The sequence below is a fragment of the Toxorhynchites rutilus genome, chromosome 2 (assembly GCF_029784135.1).
Source record: "Toxorhynchites rutilus septentrionalis strain SRP chromosome 2, ASM2978413v1, whole genome shotgun sequence".
Lineage (NCBI taxonomy): Eukaryota > Metazoa > Arthropoda > Insecta > Diptera > Culicidae > Toxorhynchites > Toxorhynchites rutilus.
In genome coordinates, this window is record NC_073745.1 from 195890957 (window position 1) to 195912732 (window position 21776).

Genomic DNA, 21776 nt, shown 5'->3' on the forward strand with positions numbered 1-21776 from the left:
TTGTAGAACACATGCGAATTGAATTTTTCGAATTTACCCATTTTACTTCAGAGCTTTCCGAAAATTTTCAATTGTTATGTTTGGTTGGAATGTGTTTGGTTGAAATTTGTACATTATTTTTATAGGACCTCCTCTCCTTTCCAGAGGAGGAAGGGATGTCATACCATCATAGAAACATTTCTCGTACTCAAAAACCCTCACATCCAAAATTTGGCTAAAGGGGGAGTGTCGAACTACAATAGAAATGTTTATCGATCCCTAAAACCTCTATATGCCAAGTTTGATTTCATTTGTTTGATTAGTTCTCGAGTTGTTTAGCAACCTCACCACACCCCCCCCTTTTAGAGAGGGTAAAGGAGTGTCAAACCACAATAAAAACATTTATTTCTCCCCAAAATCTCCATATGCCAAATTTGGTTCCATTTGCTCGATTAGTTCTCGAGTTATGCAGAAATTTGTGTTGCATTTCTATGACAGTCCCCTACCCCTTTAAAAGATGGGAGGAGTGTTGATCCACCTTAGAAATGTTTCTTGTCCCCTAAAACCTTCGCATACCAAATTTGGCTCCATTCGCTTGATTAGTAATCGAGTTATTCAGAAATTGTTTTTCATTTGTATGGCAGCTCCCCCTTAGAGAGGGGGGAGGGGTGTCTAACCACCGTAAAAACATTTATTGCACCCTAAAACCTCCACATGCCAAATTTGGTTTCGTTTGGTTGATTAATTTTCGAGTAACGCAAAAAGGGCCTGGCCGGGTAAGGGAGTAAAAAGTGCCCCCAAACTAAATCACTAGCTGTTTGGCAAATATTGTTTCAATATTTTTTTTAGTACTAAAATTTTTGATGAATTTTTTTTTGATAATTTTTCTTGATACACCGTAGTAAGATGCATTCAGTATTTTTTTCAAATTTTGATCTCGAACGTTTTGAGGATGGCGTGAAATAAACGAAAAAGTACGTTTTTCACTATAGATCCTACATCAAACTACATAGGGGTACAAATAAACCGCCAAAATTTCTTATTTAATATCCTTTACAATATTTGCCATACAGTGATTTGGTTTGGGAGCACTTTTTACTCCCTTACCCGGCTTTATGTTTCATTTCTATGGCAGCCCCTCTCTTATAGAAGAGGGAGGGGTCTCGAACTGTCATAAGAACCTTCCCCGACCCTAAAAACCCCTACATACGAATCTCCATGTCGATCAGTGGTTTCCGAGCCCATAAGAATCAGACAGACAGACAGACAGAAATCCATTTTTATAAATATAGATTTTTACGGATTCACATGTTTTAAAGGATTATAAAATCCACATTCTATTGGTGTCTATGCGCCCCTCACTTGAGCTAACTTTTAATCAATCACCAGATGATTATTTGGCACGCATTCAGACCTTTTTTGGATTATAACACTTACAAATATTGTTAACATCATGCTTGCACGGGGGTCTCCGTAGCGACATTGGTTGCGCGTTCGCTTAGCAAGCGATCGATCGTGAGTTCAAAACTCAGGGCTTTCATTGACCATCTTTGTGTTGTTACAGAATAACTACGTCCACGCAACAATCATAAGCGATGGAGATCAATACGCGGTCGAAATAAGATCGATTCATCCATACAACTGATCTGCTCTGCAAGACACATCGGGCTGCTGTTCTATAAATAACTCAAAAAAGATCAGTCAACTATCTCCGCTGTCCGGTCTAACTGGATAATGGAAGAACAGAAGGAAAACTCTTACGCCTAGATGGCTACTGTGTAAATGTACCATATGCAATGATATAGAAGGAATACTGGCAAATGGCAACTGTGTAATGTGCTAATTATAGATATGATAACCATGTGACATGTACACGATTAAAATTCGACTGTGTTACAGCTAAAGTGCTAATGAGCCTAAAAAAATTAAATGGGATAAAAAAGACGGGTGGGTAATGTCGGGGACATAACCGGAGTGACGTAGGACTATACAAAGGGGACAGCTTTTGCTAAATATATATTTTAATTATATTGTTTTATTTTCTTCTACCTACCTATCTACCTGAAAAATGAATTACTTTACTGTTTACTTTTTATGAACATGTTGGGGGTTCTGAAAAGAACCTTTGGTGTTGTGTTTTTGCGTTTTTTTTACAAACTTGATTCTTGATTTTTTTCTAAAGGCTTTGTACTTATTAAATGCTCAACGCCGGGCATCTTTCGGCGTATGCATATATCGTACAATCAAAATGATGGCTGTGATAGGGAATGCATAAGTAGTCATCAACTCATTCACTATCATATATTTCATTATTGAGCACATTACCGTACCTTAAACTGTGGTTTCGGAGACGAATGAATTGTAAGATTTGTAGTATCCGTAAACAAAGTAAATAAAAATAAAAAAGAACTGAGGTTTTGGAGACGATCTGTTGAAAAATAAACGAACTATAAGAACTTAAAATAAGAACAGAGCAGCAGGAAATACATAGCTCATCATGTTGCTCCTTAGTTATTTTCCTATACAATGCAGATGTAACGTCAGTCAGTCAACCAAAGAAAGCAGTTCTTGCTACCGAGAAAATTCGTTAATGCCATCCTGCATACAATGTGTTGTAATTTGAAGCCACTTTTAATTCGGAAACTATACATGGGTTTGTGAAAACTGAATAATCAATTTAAAAAACCCCAACCTGTTCAAGAACAAGCATAAACAAAACAAAACAGTTTATATTATATGTCATATTATGTCACTTTAGAATGCATTGGTATTGTGAAAAACTTTTAATAACTCTTTTTTGAATGGTTTAATGGCCCTGTAAAGCGCCGTGTTTTACGGTGGCTGGTTTTGCCACCAAAGCGGTCTGTATAAACAAACTTTGTCTTTCTTCTACCTGCTGCCGTTTTGCGATTGCGTTTGCCACTCGCTGAAACTAGTTGTTGCCTTGACGAGCGCCGAACCGAAGCTGCTCTGTTCTTGATCATGTTTTCTGATTGTCGTGAGCAGCTTTGCAAGCCAACTCGAGCACTCCGACGGTCGAAACTCTATAACCGCTGTTAGGTATACTGGTGCTCCGGCACCAATCCGTTCGGCCTAGTTACCCTTGCGGAGCAATCAATGAATGCGACCAACAGGGAACTGGAAACATGCACGGTTCGAGTGAGACTTTGCCTTTCCCTTAACTTGTCCTCCTTTGTTACGTCAACACGTCCACGTTGCTGCTTGTTTTCTTTTTATGATGTGATGCGATGCGATGCTAAACGATGCCGTACAACCACACTGGTTTACGGTTTGAAAGAAAATGAGATATTTTTTTGGATCCACGCACTTTATACTCTAGCGGTACACGCTCACAGGATAGAGACAAATCGGCAGACTCAGCCAAAGGGACGAGTCCAACGAGACGAACGAATGAGCGTTAAAAGGCAGCGATGGCAAAAAAATACATTCATTACGATTTGTTCGCTCGTTGGATTCACATGCAGGCTAAAAAGGGTCCTTTTCAGGATCACAAAATTATCTTCATTCTAAAGAGTTTATTGTTTTGTTATCACTCGATATCCCCATCTTGTTCGGCTAAACCTTCCTGTTTAGCGATTTGTTGCCACTCGCCACAGCTTTCACAGTTGGAAAATTTCTTCCCAAATTTCTAGTAGCGGAACATCTAAATTAGTGGATTTAAATAACATTTGGAAAACTTAAAAGTTAATAATTTTTAATGTGTTATTATTAATTTCATCCAAAAAATTTATGTTAAACTAGATTATTTCTATCAATAAAATTGAAGCTCGCAAACCTCTCTACAATTTGTTCTTTGATATCAAGCTTCTATCTTTCTTAATTTGGCTGCAATATCGATGTAAACAATTCAGGGTCTGAAATTCAAGCAAAATCTTCAAAAATCACGATTTTTACATCTAATAGCCACTTAAATTACATCTCAACGTTGAAAGGGTACGTTTCTTCTTGAAATAAGTCATATTTTAAATATATAACAGAAAATCCAAACTGTATATAATCGAATCACATATAATCGAGTCTGACCTGTATTGACAAGTTCTGCATCGCTTGTTGGTCTTGATAAGCTCTAAAAGTCGTACGAAGACAGTTTTGAAGTAGAATGTTAAATATAAAAGTTTGAGTAAAAAACATTGATTTTTCATGGTTACCCTAATGCAGCATAGATTAAAAGCGCTAAAAACAACTTTGCTGGAGATATTTATTCTCTACACAAGAACTGTGTTCGACAAAGTTGTTACATATAATATGATAGAATCCTCATTTTTATGTTCTCAAAAATAGGACATATCATATGTAACAACTTTGGCGAAGACAGTTTTTGTCTAGAGAATAACTGTCGAACTCCAAATGCTAATTTCCACTTAAATGCACCTCCTGTAATGAGGACGAAATTTTTGTTTTGAAATACATTGCCGTACCACAATGTTTCCAGCCTACTACACTTTTTCTGAGTGGTCGTTTCTGTTGCAGTCGTTTTCTGCAGTGTTTTATTCCGGGAACTATTTTTGGTACCGATTTTGGGAAGAAAAAGTACAGATGAGAAAGATTTTTACCCCCTCTGGTACAGATTATAATGTGGCAACACTGGCAGGAGGGACTGATCACAACAGAATTCTTCTTTATAGTAGTATTGTGATCGACGGTGACGAGATCGAGGTGGTAGAGGAATTTGTCTATCTTGGCTCGTTGATAACAACTGACAACAACAACAGCCGTGAAATTCGAAGACGCATAGTCAATGAAAGTCGTGGCTTCGCAAATCCTTGAGGTAAAACAAACTCAGATCCCGTACAAAGTGTACCATGTACAAACCCTTCATTCGACCGATTATTCTCTATGGGCACGAAGCATGGACAATGTTCGAAGAGGACTTACAAGCACTTGGTGTTTTCGAACGCCGTGGTGCTCAGAGCAATGTACTGTGATGTACAGGAAAACGGAAGAAGCAGAAAGAACCACGAACTGGCGCAACTCTACGACGAACCCAGCCCCCAGAAAATCGCCAAGGCTGGCTGTTGCATGATTGGCAATCAGCAGCCTTGCAGATCCAATCTCTTAAAGGGATGTAGCGTCATCTATATAAATCAAAATGTGAGGCAAAATCTATTGGTAAGCGGAAACCCCGAAGAAGGGATGGTCCGATTATAGCCTTCTTTATTTTGTTGTATTCGTCTCTTCCCGTAGATCAATAAAGCGGAGAGAAAAATCGAAAAATTCGGAAAATTTAATTCCCATATTTTCTACAATTAGCTAAGCGTTGTTAGTCCATTTGATGTTGGCGCTAACGAAATTGATTTTTGTTCGAAAGATGAAAAGGATTTTCAGACGGAATAACGCATTCCTATATCTTCCATCTATATAAACAAAGATGAAAGGCCAAATGTGTTGGTGTGCTCTAAACCCGATGAAGGAATGGTCCGATTTGAACTGTCTTTATTTTGTAATATTCTCTGTATCAAACATGTATTCCATGCAACGGAGAAACATGTTATTTCCAAATGCTTGAAGAATCTTGAACGAGAATTGTGTCTGAAAATAATTTTATATTATAAGGACGATTTTTTGTAGAAGCACTAGACAATTTATAGTAAAAGGAAATTGTAAAGGGTCAAAGGGTAATTAATCAATGAAGAGTTCAGTGATTGGACTCACTAACGTTCACTTAGTAAGAAAACGTGGATGTTTGAAAGTATTCAAATCAAAAAATCTATTTTGGGCGGGACGAAGCTCGTCGCGCCAGCTAGTTGTAAATAAATGAATAAATCATGTCTTTGTGCATTTTATGAGTGAGCGAGTAACGATTTCGATCATAATCTGTCACAATAAGCATCCTTTCTAATTAGGATATGAAATATTGTATACTTTAGTATATTTTATATTCTTCAGTCTAGAACGAAAACGGTTTAATTAGCGGCTCCGCAAAGCTTATGCGATTGAGCGATTGATGCGATTACAAATAAATGAACTGGTTAAAAAAAAAAAAAAAACGAAAACGGTGATATATAAATAAAATTAGGGGTTTCCATGTGCCTAGTTTTGTTGCATCTCGGAGTCGAAACGAATTGCGTAGAGATTCTTAAAGATTGAAGACCGAACTGTGTAGTACTGAAACCGTGCAACTAATCAGGGACTGTTATGGTCGGAATAGAATCGTACTTGTCTGACAGGACAGGTTGGACTGCCCTATCTCCGTTATCTAACTCAGGGCTGTGAGGGGAACTCATTCATTATGCAGAGCTTGCACTGACGCGCAAAAGCAAAGCAGAAGAGAAATCTTAAATACGACGTTCCGCGTCAGGTTTTATACTGTTAGACTGAGGGTGTTTGTGTATGATTGAATCACACTTCAGAATTGTTGATTCTATGCGAAATATATATAGTATCGCCTGTGGCTGTAGTGGGTATTTAGGAGAAAAAAATTGAAGATGAAAATCTACCCCGAATCGGTTGCTGTCGCCACCACCGCGATAAAACAAACATTTTCTTTCGTGTCTTTGATTTCTCAAGAGGTTTTCTTACATTCGATATCTTTATATTTGAACTGATTTGGAATCAAGTTAGTAGCTTTTCGAACAATTACATTCTTTAAAAATAAAAATGGAACGCCAGATGTGTTGGTAAGCGCAAAACCCGATGAAGGAATGGTTCGGTTCTTTGTTTTGACGTAGGATTGCGTCTTTTGGGAACATATTGAGGTACAAATTGAAAATCGAAAATCGAGCGCACCGAGAAAATTGTCCAATTTCAAATGCTTATTGCTAAGTCATTTCATGATGGATTGATGAGATTTTTGCGCCAATCAATTTCGGCGTTCCATAACAATTTTTCAGATTGAATAAAATAATATATGTCATGAAAATAACTATCGAACAATTGAAAAATCTCAACCCCTATCCTAACGGAAATACCCGCTTATGATTGGTCAAATTGACGACACATGCGGCGGGTCCCAAACAGAGACATCAAAACCAAGCTGCCTGAGGGAAATCGGCATAGCAGATACATGAATGAAGGGGGAGCTTTTTTTCCCACCGACATGTATTCCCTAACAGAGATTTCAAATCCAAGGTGTTTGGGGGAAATCCGCATGTAAATACCCTCGCGGTCGATAGTTTAACTAACGACGCACACAATAGGCAATCAGCAATGTCCACGCTCATTGTATCTAGCGTGGACATTGCTGATTGCATACGTGCTGGCGAATAAGTTGGGAGCGATGAACGAGTGTTTTATTTGTTATTTTCGTTCCAAAAAGAATCTTTCTATGGGTTGATTGAAGAATGATGTTTCAATGAACTGAATAGAACTTATGCTTGATAGAATATAAATAAAATTTGAATTTGGAACTTTTATGTTGGTAGCTTCGTGAAATTTCATATCAATGACCGATCATGTATTGTGAAACTTTTAGCACAACTGTAAGTGTAAAATTGTATATGGTAGATATTGTGTTAACATGACTTGAAATATGAAACGATATTTTTTCCCCAAGGAAAATTCATGCGATGAGAAAAATTGGAAAAATGAAGGAGTATTCGAAAAAGTGATTTCACATATGCTCTACATATCGTATTTGGTGCTGTTAGCCCAATTGAAAATCGCATTGAAATTACCACTTTTTTTTTCTGGTGAGAAAACTTGTGTTCGATAATGATAATTATCATATATTACATTGATGAGCTTTTTGACGTGGGACTACGTCTAACCGGAATATATGGAGCGTAAAATGAAAACCTAAACACAGAACATGCAGGAAAAAATGAAAGATTTCGAATGCTTATAGCTCGAACATTTCGTACTGGATAGGAGAGATGTTTGCATCACTTGATAGGGAATATTTCTACGCATCTATCGCAACTAACAAAATGTTGTTTTTCATTAGATAAACAATTGAATAACTGTAAAATATTAGGCGTTATCTAAACGCCCTAACTGCATCGTTTTGATTGGCCCGATTTACGGTTTCCCTAACACAGCCATCAAAACCAAGCAGCCTTGGGGAAATCGGCATTACAAATACATGAAAGTAGGGGACTTTTGTTCTCATCGAAAAATGTTCCCTAACACAGACTTTAAAACCAAGCAGCGAAATCGGCATTGCAAACACACGAAAGAGCCTAGAGGCGAGTGAACTGGAAAGTTTAAACCCTCTTAAAGCCAAAAAGAAGAAAAAGAACACACGAAAGTAGGGGGAGCTTTTGTTCCCACCGAAATGTGTTCCCTAATAGAGATTTCTAAACCAAGGTGCCTGGAGAAATCGGTATTTCAAATTCATGCAAGTCGGCGGTATTTTTGTTCCGACTGGAATGTGTTTCCCTAACACAGACTTCAAATCCATGAAGCGTGGGGAAATCGGCATTGCGAATTCATGCAAATCGGGGGTATTTTTGTTCCGATTGAAATGTGTTTCCCTAACACAGACTTCAAAACCGAGGTTTCTGGGGAAATCGGCTCTGCAAATAAATGCAAACTGCGAGTACTTTTGTCCTCGCTTGCCTTTGTGCAGAGTGGAATATGTCTGTCCTAACATGATATTCTAAACTTAGGAACCTGGGAAAATCGTGCAGCCACTAGAAGCGAATGAACTTCCCAGTTTCAAGCAAATTCGAGATTCGAGAAGTATGTACACTTTTGGGATGTAAACTTCAGAGGGAAATGTAAAATAAAATAATCGTTTGATAATTTTTTTTTGTCTTTATTGGAAAGATTTTCAGCCTTAGGCTGGTTCATCAAACGTTTGATAATTCTTCCGTACATATATTTTGTTCTAGTCATCATACCAAACGTAAAAGGTCCGTCATTAAATTTACTTGTAACGAAGAACAATCAATCACAATAAATGAATTGACTTTACACGGCATTTGTTCATTTTTTTCACTCACAGAGCAAATATATTGAACTCAATTGAATTTGGAAACTGTTTTATTCAATCAAGAATTTAATCAATACAAACGAATGATTGCTAAGCTAAGGTAGTTCCACGTGAACCTTGCGGTTATATCATAGATATAACCCACTCATTTTTTTTTCTTTATTTCATCCATACATAACACAAGAGCCATCTCGTCCAGAACAACAGAGGGCGGCTTTGGTACGTGATACGCACCATCTAATGACTATTCACCATCCTTCTATCACTATCACTCGGTTATGGACACTGGTGGAGTGAACAAACAATACCTAACAACCAGACCAAGCAGACTCAAATCATTATCGAAGAGTTTAACAATGTAATCCTTCAAACATATCCAAAATCAGCATGCAGAGATAGCCTAACGGAATCCTACGTCAACTCTGCGGTCGTGTCTTGAACACAACCCACCTGTGACTTTTTAAGAGGCTTTAAACTTTTCAGTTCATTCGCCTCTAAGAGGTAGCGGTCCGATTTGAGCGGTCTTTATTTTGTTGTACTCGTTTCTTCCCATAGATCAATATAGCGGAAATATCGTAAAATTTTAGTCTATTTGTTGTTTGCGCTAAAGAAATTGAACTTGGAGGAATGGTTCGATTTGGGCTGTCTTTATTTTAAAATATCCTCTGTATTTACCCCTTTTTCTCCATATTCTCTCTGTAGTACTGTAGTAGTAATTTTCCACGTACGTTCTATTAGTAAAAAATCGTGAAAATTTTGGGCGGGACGAAGTTCACCGGATCAGCTAGTTATTCGTACAGCCATTCCATGCCAAACCGATATAGCAGTTCTCAGATTTTCGTGAAAATTGGTGTAGTTTTGTTCTTTATCGCAAAACATTTGACCCGTATTTTTTTTTATTTTTGACGTAGGACTACGTCTAACCGGAAGATATAGAGGGTGAAATGGAAATCTAGGCACTGAACAAGTAGGAAAAAATGCAAGATTTGGAACGCTTATAATTCGAGCATTTCTCAATAGATCGCAAAGGTTTTTGCATCAATTGATAGGAAATATATCTACGCATCTATCATAACGAATACCATTTCATTTTTCTTGAGATAAATAATTGAATAATTGTGAAATATCAAGCATTGTCCAAATGCACTATGTGCCCATTTTTGATTGGTCCATTTTGTGCTCCTCAAATCGTACCGACCAAAACGGGCAACCAGAGCAGCAGCGAAATAGAATGAAGCACGATTGGAAAGGAAAAAGAAAAAAAAATGAACGAAACATTGGTCGCAGTCTCACACATGCGTAATTCTCGAGCCAGCCAGTCAGCTTAAAAATCCCCGCTCCGCTGCCGTAACGATCATTCTCATTCAAACCGTACACCACATCGGTTCGCATCACAACATATCAACAAACCAACACAAGCAGCCATGGTTGGATATGGCAAAGGAGGAAAAGTGAAGGGAAAGGCAAAATCCCGCTCGAACCGTGTTGATCTGGAGTTCCCCGCAAGGGTAGCTAGGCCGAGCGCGTTAGTACCAGTGCACCAGTCCACCTAGCCGGCGTTATATAGTTTCGGCCGCCGAAGTGATCGAGTTAGCTGGCAAAGCTGCTCGCGACGATAAGAAAACCCGCATTCGGAACAGAACACATTCGGTTCGGTGGACATCAAGACAACAGGCAGTTGCAGCGAGTGGCGAGTAGCAAACGCAATCGCAAAACGGCATCAGGTAGCAGAAGAAAAATGTTTGTTCTTTATACAAACTGCTTTGGTGGCATATCCAGAACAAGGCGGCATCGAGGGCGTTCGAAATGGTTTTTTTTCAAAACCACGAGTACTAAGTTTTCTAAATTGGAACCATTCAATAAAACAATGCGCTTTTCAGGGCCATTAAACCTTCCAAAAAACAGGAAGTGGGTTATATCTATGGTATAACCGCAAGGGTGACGTAGGACTATCGTTGATTTAGAGATCATTTGTTTGAAGTTGAATCTGAATTCATTCTAAATGAATGAATATTTGGGGGACTTCGAAAACGAGAGCGTTACGTTGGAGGCACAAGGTTTTATGCATCCAATATTGGATACGAAAATATCCTACTGATGGGGAAGAATAATCTTCAGAAGCTATCCTGTTAATTGAGATTGATTGAAAAATCACAAAACCAAATGTATTTGGTCACAGTGTTACTACATGGATAGAAAACATTCAAATAAACTCTTTCACATGAATGTATTTTTAAATTCCCAGAGATTATTTTCCGGATCTTTCTCGATGCTGAATGGCATCCAAACGGAAAGAATTCCGCGCGTGTATGTGTGTGTGTGTGTAGCGGCTGCTTCGAGATCTTCCCGGGGAACCGTATGTGGCATCACTCTCCTCCTGATGGATTCCCTTCTGGCCTAAGGTACACAAACAGGCTCTTGGTGACACCGTTCATCCGCGCTTTCATTATAAACGAAGAGCTTCACCATAACAGCGACAACATGCTCCAATCGCTGTTCAATTTGAACTGAGTGAATTTCCGAGCGGCGCTCGCTTATATACCGATTGGTGATTTCAATAGCCTGTTTTGAAAACAATTTTAAGACTATTGAAACAAGTTTTTGGATCAGAAAGTGACAAGTATAGAACGCGTAGACATTTTATCTTTCGAATGAAGTGTTTATCATACCATTTCGTTCAGTTGTTTAGGAGCTATTAACGCTCAAAATCTCGGTCTCCGGCGTAACGCTTTCGTTTTCGAAACTTTGATTTTACACCCCGGTATAGAAATGAAAGACGTAGTCCTACGTCAAAAGAATTTAGGAAATACAGTTCAATGCTTTCTAAAACATTATCCAAAATAATAATGAAACACAAATTGATTTTTTCATAATTTGTTTGCCAGGATCTGATGAGTATGTGAATTTGGCAGTTGTTCTGAGCTTATTGATAGTTGGGGACTTTCCTGATTATTCAATTTTCACCAATTCTTAAATTGTTTCCAGATTGAAAGTACAGTAATTTACAATTAGTTCGACATTTAGCTAATTGGACGGACATGTAATGCGACTTATTTAGATGGACATTTTTGTAAACATAGAGATCCAAATTATGACCCCACATTGAAAGTCGACACTGTACCACTGTATTCGCAAATGTTCAATTACAGGTTAAAATCGCCTCCAATGCGACACTGAGTGGCGCTCCGGCACGTCGCATTGAATGTAATTTACTGTACAACATGTCACAAAGCTGGATGGGAAGAAATTTTCCAACTGTGAAAGTTGTGGCGAGTGGCAACAAATCGCTAAACAGGAAGGTTTAGCCGAACAAGATGGGAATATCGAGTGATAACAAAACAATAAACTCTTTACATTGAAGATAATTTTGTGATCCTGAAAAGGACCCTTTTTAGCCTGCATGTGAATCCAACGAGCGAACGAATCGTAATGAATGTATTTTTTTGCCATCGCTCCCTTTTAACGCTCATTCGTTCGTCTCGTTGGACTCGCCCCTCTGGCTGAGTCTGCCGATTTGTCTCTATCCTGTGAGTGTGTACCGCTAGAGTATAAAACACGCGGACCACAAAAAAATATCGGCATCGGCATCGTGGACGTAACAAAGGAGGACAAGTTAAGGGAAAGGCAAAGTCTCACTCGAACCGTGCAGGTCTCCAGTTCCCTGTTGGTCGCATTCACTGATTGCTCCGCAAGGGTAACTAGGCCGGAGCACCAGTATACCTAACAGCGATTATAGAGTTTCGGCCATCGGAGTGCTCGAGTTGGCTTGCAAAGCTACTCACGACAATCAGAAAACCCGCATCAAGAACAGAGCAGCTTCGGTTCGACGCTCATCAAGGCAACAATTAGTTTCAGTGAGTGGCAAAGTGTTTCTCCGGCACGTCGCATTAAATGTAATTTACTGAACAACATGTCACAAGCTGGATGGGAAGAAATTTTCCAACTGTGAAAGCTGTGGCGAGTGGCAAATGCAATAGCTAAACAGGAAGGTTTAACCGAACAAGATGGGAATATCGAGTGAAAACAAAAACACAACATCAAAGGTTCTTTTCAGAACCATCAACATATTCATAAAGAGTAAACAGTGAACTAATCCATTTTTCAGGTAGATAGGTAGATATTCACGTAGGAGATGAAAATGAAACAATATATTTAAAATATATATTTAACAAAAGCTGTCCCCTTTGTATAGTCCTACGTCACTCCGGTTATGTCCCCGACATTACCCACCCGTCTTTTTCATTAGGGTGATCATTTCTATTTTAGGGTTGTCCGAAAAACCAACTTTTGCCTCTTTTTCCAAAAAGGACTTTTTTTAAAAACTCATAACTTTTGAACTACTAGACCGATTCAGATGATCGACATATCAAATCAAAGTCAGTCACCTTGTCTTTTTGATAAAATACTATACCTGCAGAAAATTTGAATTCTGCTCTCGTTATTATTGATTCTACTCGTTTTTTATTATTTTCATAGTCTACATCCAGAAAATTATTTACATAAACATCCAGAAAATAAAAAATTATAAATGAAATTACCACTTTTTTTCTGGTGAGAAAACCTGTGTTCGATAATGATAATTATCTTATATTACATTGATGAGCTTTTTTTTCTTTATTTCATCCATACATAACACAAGAGCCATCTCGTCCAGAACAACAGAGGGCGGCTTTGGTACGTGATACGCACCATCTAATGACTATTCACCATCCTTCTATCACTATCACTCGGTTATGGACACTGGTGGAGTGAACAAATAATACCTAACAACCAGACCAAGCAGACTCAAATCATTATCGAAGAGTTTAACAATGTAATTCTTCAAACATATCCAATATCAACATGCAAAGATAGCCTAACGGAATCCTTCGTCAACTCTGCGGTCGTGTCTTGAACACAACCCTCCTGTGACTTTTTAGGAGGCTTAAAACTTTTCAGTTCATTCGCCTCTAAGAGGGAGCGGTCCGATTTGAGCGGTCTTTATTTTGTTGTACTCGTTTCTTCCCATAGATCAATATAGCGGAAATATCGTAAAATTTTAGTCTATTTGTTGTTTGCGCTAAAGAAATTGAACTTGAAGGAATGGTTCGATTTGGGCTGTCTTTATTTTAAAATATCTTCTGTATTTACCCCTTTTTCTCCATATTCTCTCTGTAGTACCAATTTTCCACGTACGTTCTATTAGTAAGAAAACGTGAAAATTTTGGGCGGGACGAAGTTCACCGGATCAGCTAGTTATTCGTACAGCCATTCCATGCAAAAACCGATATAGCGGTTCTCAGATTTTCGTGAAAATTGGTGTAGTTTTGTTCTTTATCGCAAAACATTTGACCCGTATTATTTTTTATTTTTTCATTAGGGTGATCATTTCTATTTTAGGGTTGTCCGAAAAACCAACTTTTGCCTCTTTTTCCAAAAAGGACTTTTTTTAAAAACTCATAACTTTTGAACTACTAGACCGATTCAGATGATCGACATATCAAATCAAAGTCAGTCACCTTGTCTTTTTGATAAAATACTATACCTGCAGAAAATTTGAATTCTGCTCTCGTTATTATTGATTCTACTCGTTTTTTATTATTTTCATAGTCTCGGGACCAAAGGCGCTATCTGTTTTTATATTTTTTCTGGAAAGTTGAGGATTTTTTACATAACATATGTTGAAACAAGAGAGGCGTTTTTTTCGTTTTTGAGTTATGATTTTTCATAGTTAACCGATGGTTCGAAGAAAAAAAAAATTCCTATTTTTTCCAACACAAAAATTCATAACTTTTGATTTACTGGACCGATTCACATGATCGACACGTAAAATTAAAGCCAATTAGATAGTCTTTTTTGAAAAATATTAGACTTGCGAAAAAAAAAGGTTTTGATTTTGTAATTATTGATTGTATTAGTTGTTTATAGTTTACATGGTTTTGGGACCAAGGATGCTATATTTTTTTTTTTGAAAGCTTTTTTACATAACATATCCAAAAATCAGAGATGTGTTATTTTTCGTTTTTAAATTATGATTTTTCAAAGTTAACATGTTTTCTGTCTTCGTTCAAAATATCTATGCGACTAGACTGGATGTATGCGACTAGAATCCAATTAATTGGCAATTATTTTGGCATAATTTTTTCAAAAAAATCATTTTTGGAAAAAAGAGATTTTTTTGATTTTTTTGGCCAAAAATGGAAATGGTCACACTACTGAAAAAATAAAAAAATACGGGTATAATGTTTTGCGATAAAGAACAAAACTACCACTTTTCACGAAAATCTGAGAACCACTATATCGGTTTGGCATGGAATGGCTGTATACATGCTTTGCAACATTTGATCTTTGTAATTGAATCGTCGAAGTAATGTTTCATATGTTGTATATGAGGAATCATACTGATCGTAAAGATTGGAAATGGGAACAGTAAGCTCTAACTGTACTTTTCTTTGAATCATTGCAATACATTAGGGGTGTGTATACCAATATAATTAAAAAAACACCCAAATCACATTTCAAAATTCCCGTTCCCCAAATAAAAAACAGGAAATGGGTTATATCTATGGTATAACCGCAAGGGTGACGTAGGACTATCGTTGATTTAGAGATCATTTGTTTGAAGTTGAATCTGAATTCATTCTGAATGAATGAATATTTGGGGGACTTCGAAAACGAGAGCGTTACGTTGGAGGCACAAGGTTTTATGCATCCAATATTGGATACGGAAATATCCTATTGATGGGGAAGAATAATCTTCAGAAGCTATCCTGTTAATTGCGATTGATTGAAAAATCACAAAACCAAATGTATTTGGTCACAGTGTTACATGGATAGAAAACATTAAAATAAACTCTTTCACATGAATGTAATTTTAAATTCCCAGAGGAACTTGCAGATTATTTTCAGTAACGATTAGATATTTCCACATTTTCCTCGATACTGGAAGCCCACCAGTTGTTAATGCTAACTCGATAACCTTCTGTTAATAGCACTTGATTGAAACATATTTGGTCACAGTGTTACATGGATAGAAAACATTCAAATAAACTCTTTCACATGAATGTATTTTGAAATTCCCAGAGGAACTGGCAGATTATTTTCTGGATCTTTCTCGGTGCTGAATGGCATCCAAACGGAAAGAATTCCGCGCGTGTATGTGTGTGTGTAGCGGCTGCTTTGAGATCTTCCCGGGGAACCGCTTGTGGCATCACTCTCCTCCTGATGGATTCCCTTCTGGCCTAAGGTGCACAAACAGGCTCTTGGTGACACCGTTCATCCGCGCTTTCATGATAAACGAAGAGCTTCACCACAACAGCGACAACATGCTCCAATCGCTGTTCAATTTGAACTGAGTGGATTTCCGAGCGGCGCTCGCTTATATACCGATTGGTGATTTCAATAGCCTGTTTTGAAAGCAATTTTAAGACTATTGAAACAAGTTTTTGGATCAGAAAGTAACAAGTATAGAACGCGTAGACATTTTATCTTTCGAATGAAGTGTTTATCATACCATTTCGTTCAGTTGTTTAGGAGCTATTAACGCTCAAAATCTCTGTCTCCGGCGTAACGCTTTCGTTTTCGAAACTTTGATTTTACACCCCGGTATAGAAATGAAAGACGTAGTCCTACGTCAAAAAAAAATTACACAAATCTCGTAAAATATAATATTTTGTTTTCCCAATAATAAAAATCAACACCGTTTCAGGATATTATGCTGACGAGAAGACACGCTGTCAGGTATTCCGAGTATGTGCCAATACAGATGACACTGGAAGCGGTTTCGCCTTTCTTTGCCCTAATGGAACATTGTTCAACCAAAAATACTTGGTCTGTGATTGGTATACGAATGTTCGCTGCGAGGAGACTGCGAACTATTACAAAATCAATGAGAGGATAGGTAAAACAGTCTCCAGCTTCAGTAAAATGATGATGACGGTAATGTCAATGGTTAGTTTCCCAATGATGTCAACCTTGCTGGCAAATGGTGGTTTCAGCTTTGGAAAGACAGAGTTCTCAAATTTCCAAGCTCATCGGAAGAATAACGCCAACGCTGAAGAACGGGAAATGTTACTTCAATCTGTTGTAACGAAGGACGGGGATGGAGAACGGATAAATGATTCACCGAGAGAGGAAAATTACAATTCTCATTCAATGGCTAATTTGCCAGCTGTGTTCAAAGAACAACCATTACCGCAGCAAGTGTATGTATCCAGCTTAGGAACACTTTCCACCGACCCGCAGTCGGGTTTTGATCCAGAAAAATCCACCATTCTCACACCGCAAACCGAAGAAAACCTGTCGCAGCACATGTGGAAAGATGACAGACATTTCTTATCGTTGAATCAGCATCATTTTATCGAAGAGGTAAGAAAACCCGATTGCTTCTCACTCAGGACTAAACTAAAACAGTCAAATGTTCGTTGTCATCTGGGCAAATATTTATGTTCCTTATCCTTGGTATGGAAACGACGATAAACTTTGCCTTGAAACAATTTCCCGACTAGCGAGTGCACACTCATTCACACGTACACATTTATAAGAATTGTTCCTCGAAAGTTTGTCGTTGCCGGCGACGGAAACGAAGCAAATTTGCTCATCCTACGAACTAATTTACTTCCACTCCCGGTGCCACTAGCTACCTACTACTATTCGAAGAGTCGTCTTGCTAGTTGGCTTGGTCGATTCGAGTGGGTGGGTGGCTGGCTATACGATGCGCTCGTTTGTCATGACACTGTAGATTCCTTCCTTTCAACGAACTCCGCTGAACTTGATTGTCTTACGTGTTCCTTACTATCACTACATGATTGTTATATACCGCGTGAAAGTTTATCTACTGATTATTTTTTGGCGTGTTCAACTATTGACGGGAGGTTGAGTTATCGAGTAGTTTTGGGAGTTTGCTTTGATAGCGTAAACCAATATTATTGCTGGCATTATAAATGTTGAATACGGTTTATATAGTGGTTACTGTTCGTTCTGTTCGAGATTTCACTAAACGATTCATGAATCTCGATTGTTATGCGCATATATGACGAGGATAGAGTTCCTATATGGATGTCACACGAGAGTCAATTTGGATAGCTACTCTGCTGCTCTGCTGAACGATTCTGAAGTTGGGAATTCAGAAAAATGTTTTTTCGAATTCCGAAAACTCCTTGAGGGCTTTAGGGCCAAAGGGAACAATCCAATCCCGCGTGGGATGTGTTGGCTAAGTTATATCTTCACAGTTTTTGGAGAGGAATAATTATAGGACTGAAATAATAACCTGCTATAACAAAACTAAGAACATTTTAAAATGATTTCTTTCCTAGAGACCTCGGCCTTACCAGATTGAACTGCTTGTAGAACTGCAAGGATGTTTTTGTTCGTTTTCAACGTATAATCAATGCAATTAACCGTGTTATGAAACGTCAGAACACTGGTAAATTGCAAAATTCCACGCAAATAATATTTTGTTTACACCGAGTACCATTGCCTCCATATATATTCGTGAAAAAGTTCACTACTTCACTTTTTTCTTTTTAGAGGCTGTAAACTTTGCAGTTCATTCGCCTCTGAAAAAAAAAGTTCACTAGAAATTAAAATTCATTTGGAAAAAAGTATAAGGGTCTGAGCCTAGGGGCACGGACAGAAGTTTGACGTAGGACTGTGATTGTTCAGAACAGTTGTTTTGTTTTAATTTAGTTCTTTTCATTGTTCAGAAATCTGTTAGTTCAACTCTTTTGAAACTTCAAATAGAAGCCCTGGAATAGGTCGTTCTTTTATGTGCTCATAACCGTCAAACAGTTTGTAACGAACAAAAAAAGAAACTCAGCTTCTGGTAGGAACTGTCTAACTGAAAATGATTATTGAATATCAGTCTGACACATAACAGGGTGGAATGGTAGATGGAGAATCTGAGGATCGGTAAACGAAAAAATATATATATCGCCATTGATTACATTGAATATGAAGTTTATGGGGAAGAAAACAAAAAAACAAGTTGAAAATACTTACGATTTCGTGATATTTTGAGGTAAAATACATATGAAATCATGAAGTTGCTTTATTTTAAATGGTGATATTGTTATTTATTGTTATTCTTATTATTGGCAGAAACTTTCGGTGAAACAAATTTCGTTTGCAGACTATCACAATCACATCGTATTGGTTCTACTGCTCAATCTATCATAGAAGGAATAAAGTCATTGAGAATCATGAATATGAGTCATGAAGATTATTAATATTTTATTTCGTTTCATTTTTGTGATGCGACGTAATGCCGATCTCAATAAGTCCTCACATTATAATCGATGCCATCCTTCTAGTATTGCTATCATTTTTCGCTGTACAATTGCCCATGTTTTCGCAGCCCGGAAGACACTGGCTTAAAATGTTCGTCATCCCTTCATATATGGATGGGTGACACTTTCCTCGTTTTTTTTTTTTTTTTTATCTTCGCTTATTTTTCGTCGGCCTATTTCCGCCACTTTAGTGCCAATCACCGACATCAGGGAGGCGACTCCACCTGTTCCTACCTATCAGACTCAACAACTCATGAGCCGGGCCAACTTCTTTTACTTCCGCTCCGAAGGAAGACGTAACCAGAGATTTTTCGCCTCAGAAAATCCCAACGACGCCAGCTGGGATTGAACCCAGGCCGATCGGATTGTGAGGCTGTTACGCTAACCATACAACCACTGGCGCCGTCCACTTTCCTCGTTGCTTTGATGAAATCTTGCATGACATTTGATTGATGCATGAAATCTTGCATCTGATTACTTCAACATTCGAAAAAGGTCTTGCTAATTTATTTGATAGATTGAATTCAATGTCCTGGAAAAAGGGTAATGAAGATGGTGATTTTTCGAGCGACATAGCATGCGCTACCATAACTATTTCTTAAATAGTGACGTCAGTCGTTGTGTTTATATTCGATTGCCTACCACATCCATGTGAAAATGCTATTTTCAGTATGTGTTTTATCAATGAAAAACATACATTTTATTGAAGTTCTCGCGAATTATGAATATAATGTGACATAAATATCCACTACACATATTTGTGAAATTACGTTGAAAAAGACGAATGAAAGTGATATTTCAGTACAACATGTTCACTCCCCCACGGCCATAGAAACGAACGAAGTTTCGTTAGTTTTACCGTACCATATAGATATTACTATGGGTCTCAGTGTCGGTGTGTGTGACGTGAGAAAATAGTGTTCAATTAAGCAGCTTTCCACCGAAAATGTAAATGCTTCCGAGGACTAAGAATATGACTGCTCTTATGAGTGTCGTGAAGTTCTTACGTTGCACAGCAATTAAAAATAATAAGTATATGACTGCTCTCTTGACCTTTTTACCATAAAAATAATGGAAATAAGTAACAATACAATTACCATCTGTTAAAAAACAAACCGTTGCAAGATTTCATGAGAAATTGGGCTCAAATCATCATGAAAACGTGAGTATTTTGAACATTGTTTTGTTTCTTCCATATACATTTCATAGAGAACGCAAATAATTACGACACGAAATTTTGCATGCGAATACAAGTATACTTCGCCTACTGCTTCACCTCTATATGTACCTCATTGGATTGAATTATTGCACACAATTTTGTGTTGCATACAACATTCATGGGAACGAAGTTGAAAGAATGATTTACCTTCGCATCCGCTCGCATAACATACCTCTTTTGTTTGTTAAATTGCCCACTTGTTTTATTATTTCCACTGCTGATGTTTCAGGCGAAAAAAAATGCTGGATAAATTTGCCGTCTAATGGTATATATTATAACATATATCATAAGAACGATTCTGCGTAGTATGCATTTGAAAACTCTTAATAAACGTTACATTTTTCGTAGAGTGACCCCCCTATATAGAAATCAAAGACGTAGTCCTACGTCAAAATGTAAACTATTACATCGATGAATAAAGTATTTAGTGTGACTCTTTGCTGTGGTGGCTGAGAGCAGACAAACGACCGCAAAGGATTAAAAGATATGTCCGCTGACGACCACAAAATTTTTATCAGCGCAGTTGATGACGTTTAATGCTTCCATTAATTTTGGAAATATTGAGCTGACGTTCGTGACTTCCCGTCGGTCGTTTAGTCGCTCTGATAATGATTCCAGCGTTTCCAGAATGGTATGAAATGTATCATTTAGGAGGTATTCTAGTCTAGAAATATGGAAAAACCAATTTATTTCTCTATATTTCTGAAGTTTGGACATTCAAGAATATACCCTTGAGAATAGACTTTTGCGTCCAAGCAATCTTGTTCTAAGCTGCGGAAGATTGCATTGAGGAGATGAAAGGCGGGAAATTATTTGGTGAAATCGTACTCTGTTACCAAATTGAACAGCTGTTAAGAAGATAAGGCGAAGAGGTTTGTGCCTAGCGGATAAAAGATAATTGAAGCACTTCCACTCCCAGAGATTTACTCCTTTATCAATAAAACTCGTATCAAAATTGAACAAACCTATTTTTTTAAAACAGCCGTCAACGTGACAACAATCGTGACGTTGAAGTACATTTGTAACATGTGGTATCATAATTTTTACAACCGTAATAATAGTAATAGTAATAGTAATAGTAATAGTAATAGTAATAGTAATAGTAATAGTAATAGTAATAGTAATAGTAATAGTAATAGTAATAGTAATAGTAATAGTAATAGTAATAGTAATAGTAATAGTAATAGTAATAGTAATAGTAATAGTAATAGTAATAGTAATAGTAATAGTAATAGTAATAGTAATAGTAATAGTAATAGTAATAGTAATAGTAATAGTAATAGTAATAGTAATAGTAATAGTAATAGTAATAGTAATAGTAATAGTAATAGTAATAGTAATAGTAATAGTAATAGTAATAGTAATAGTAATAGTAATAGTAATAGTAATAGTAATAGTAATAGTAATAGTAATAGTAATT

At 37.4% G+C, this 21776-nt stretch overlaps 1 protein-coding gene across 2 annotated transcripts in view; it reads left to right on the plus strand.

Annotated features, from left to right (window-relative positions):
- LOC129770923 (uncharacterized) overlaps positions 1 to 21776 on the plus strand; it is a 227966-nt gene that overhangs the window by 183238 nt on the left and 22952 nt on the right. For both annotated transcript variants that reach the window (XM_055774123.1, XM_055774122.1), the window contains exon 4: positions 16560 to 17218. In XM_055774123.1, coding sequence (XP_055630098.1) covers positions 16560 to 17218 — 659 coding nt within the window. The remainder of the gene's footprint in view (positions 1 to 16559; positions 17219 to 21776) is intronic.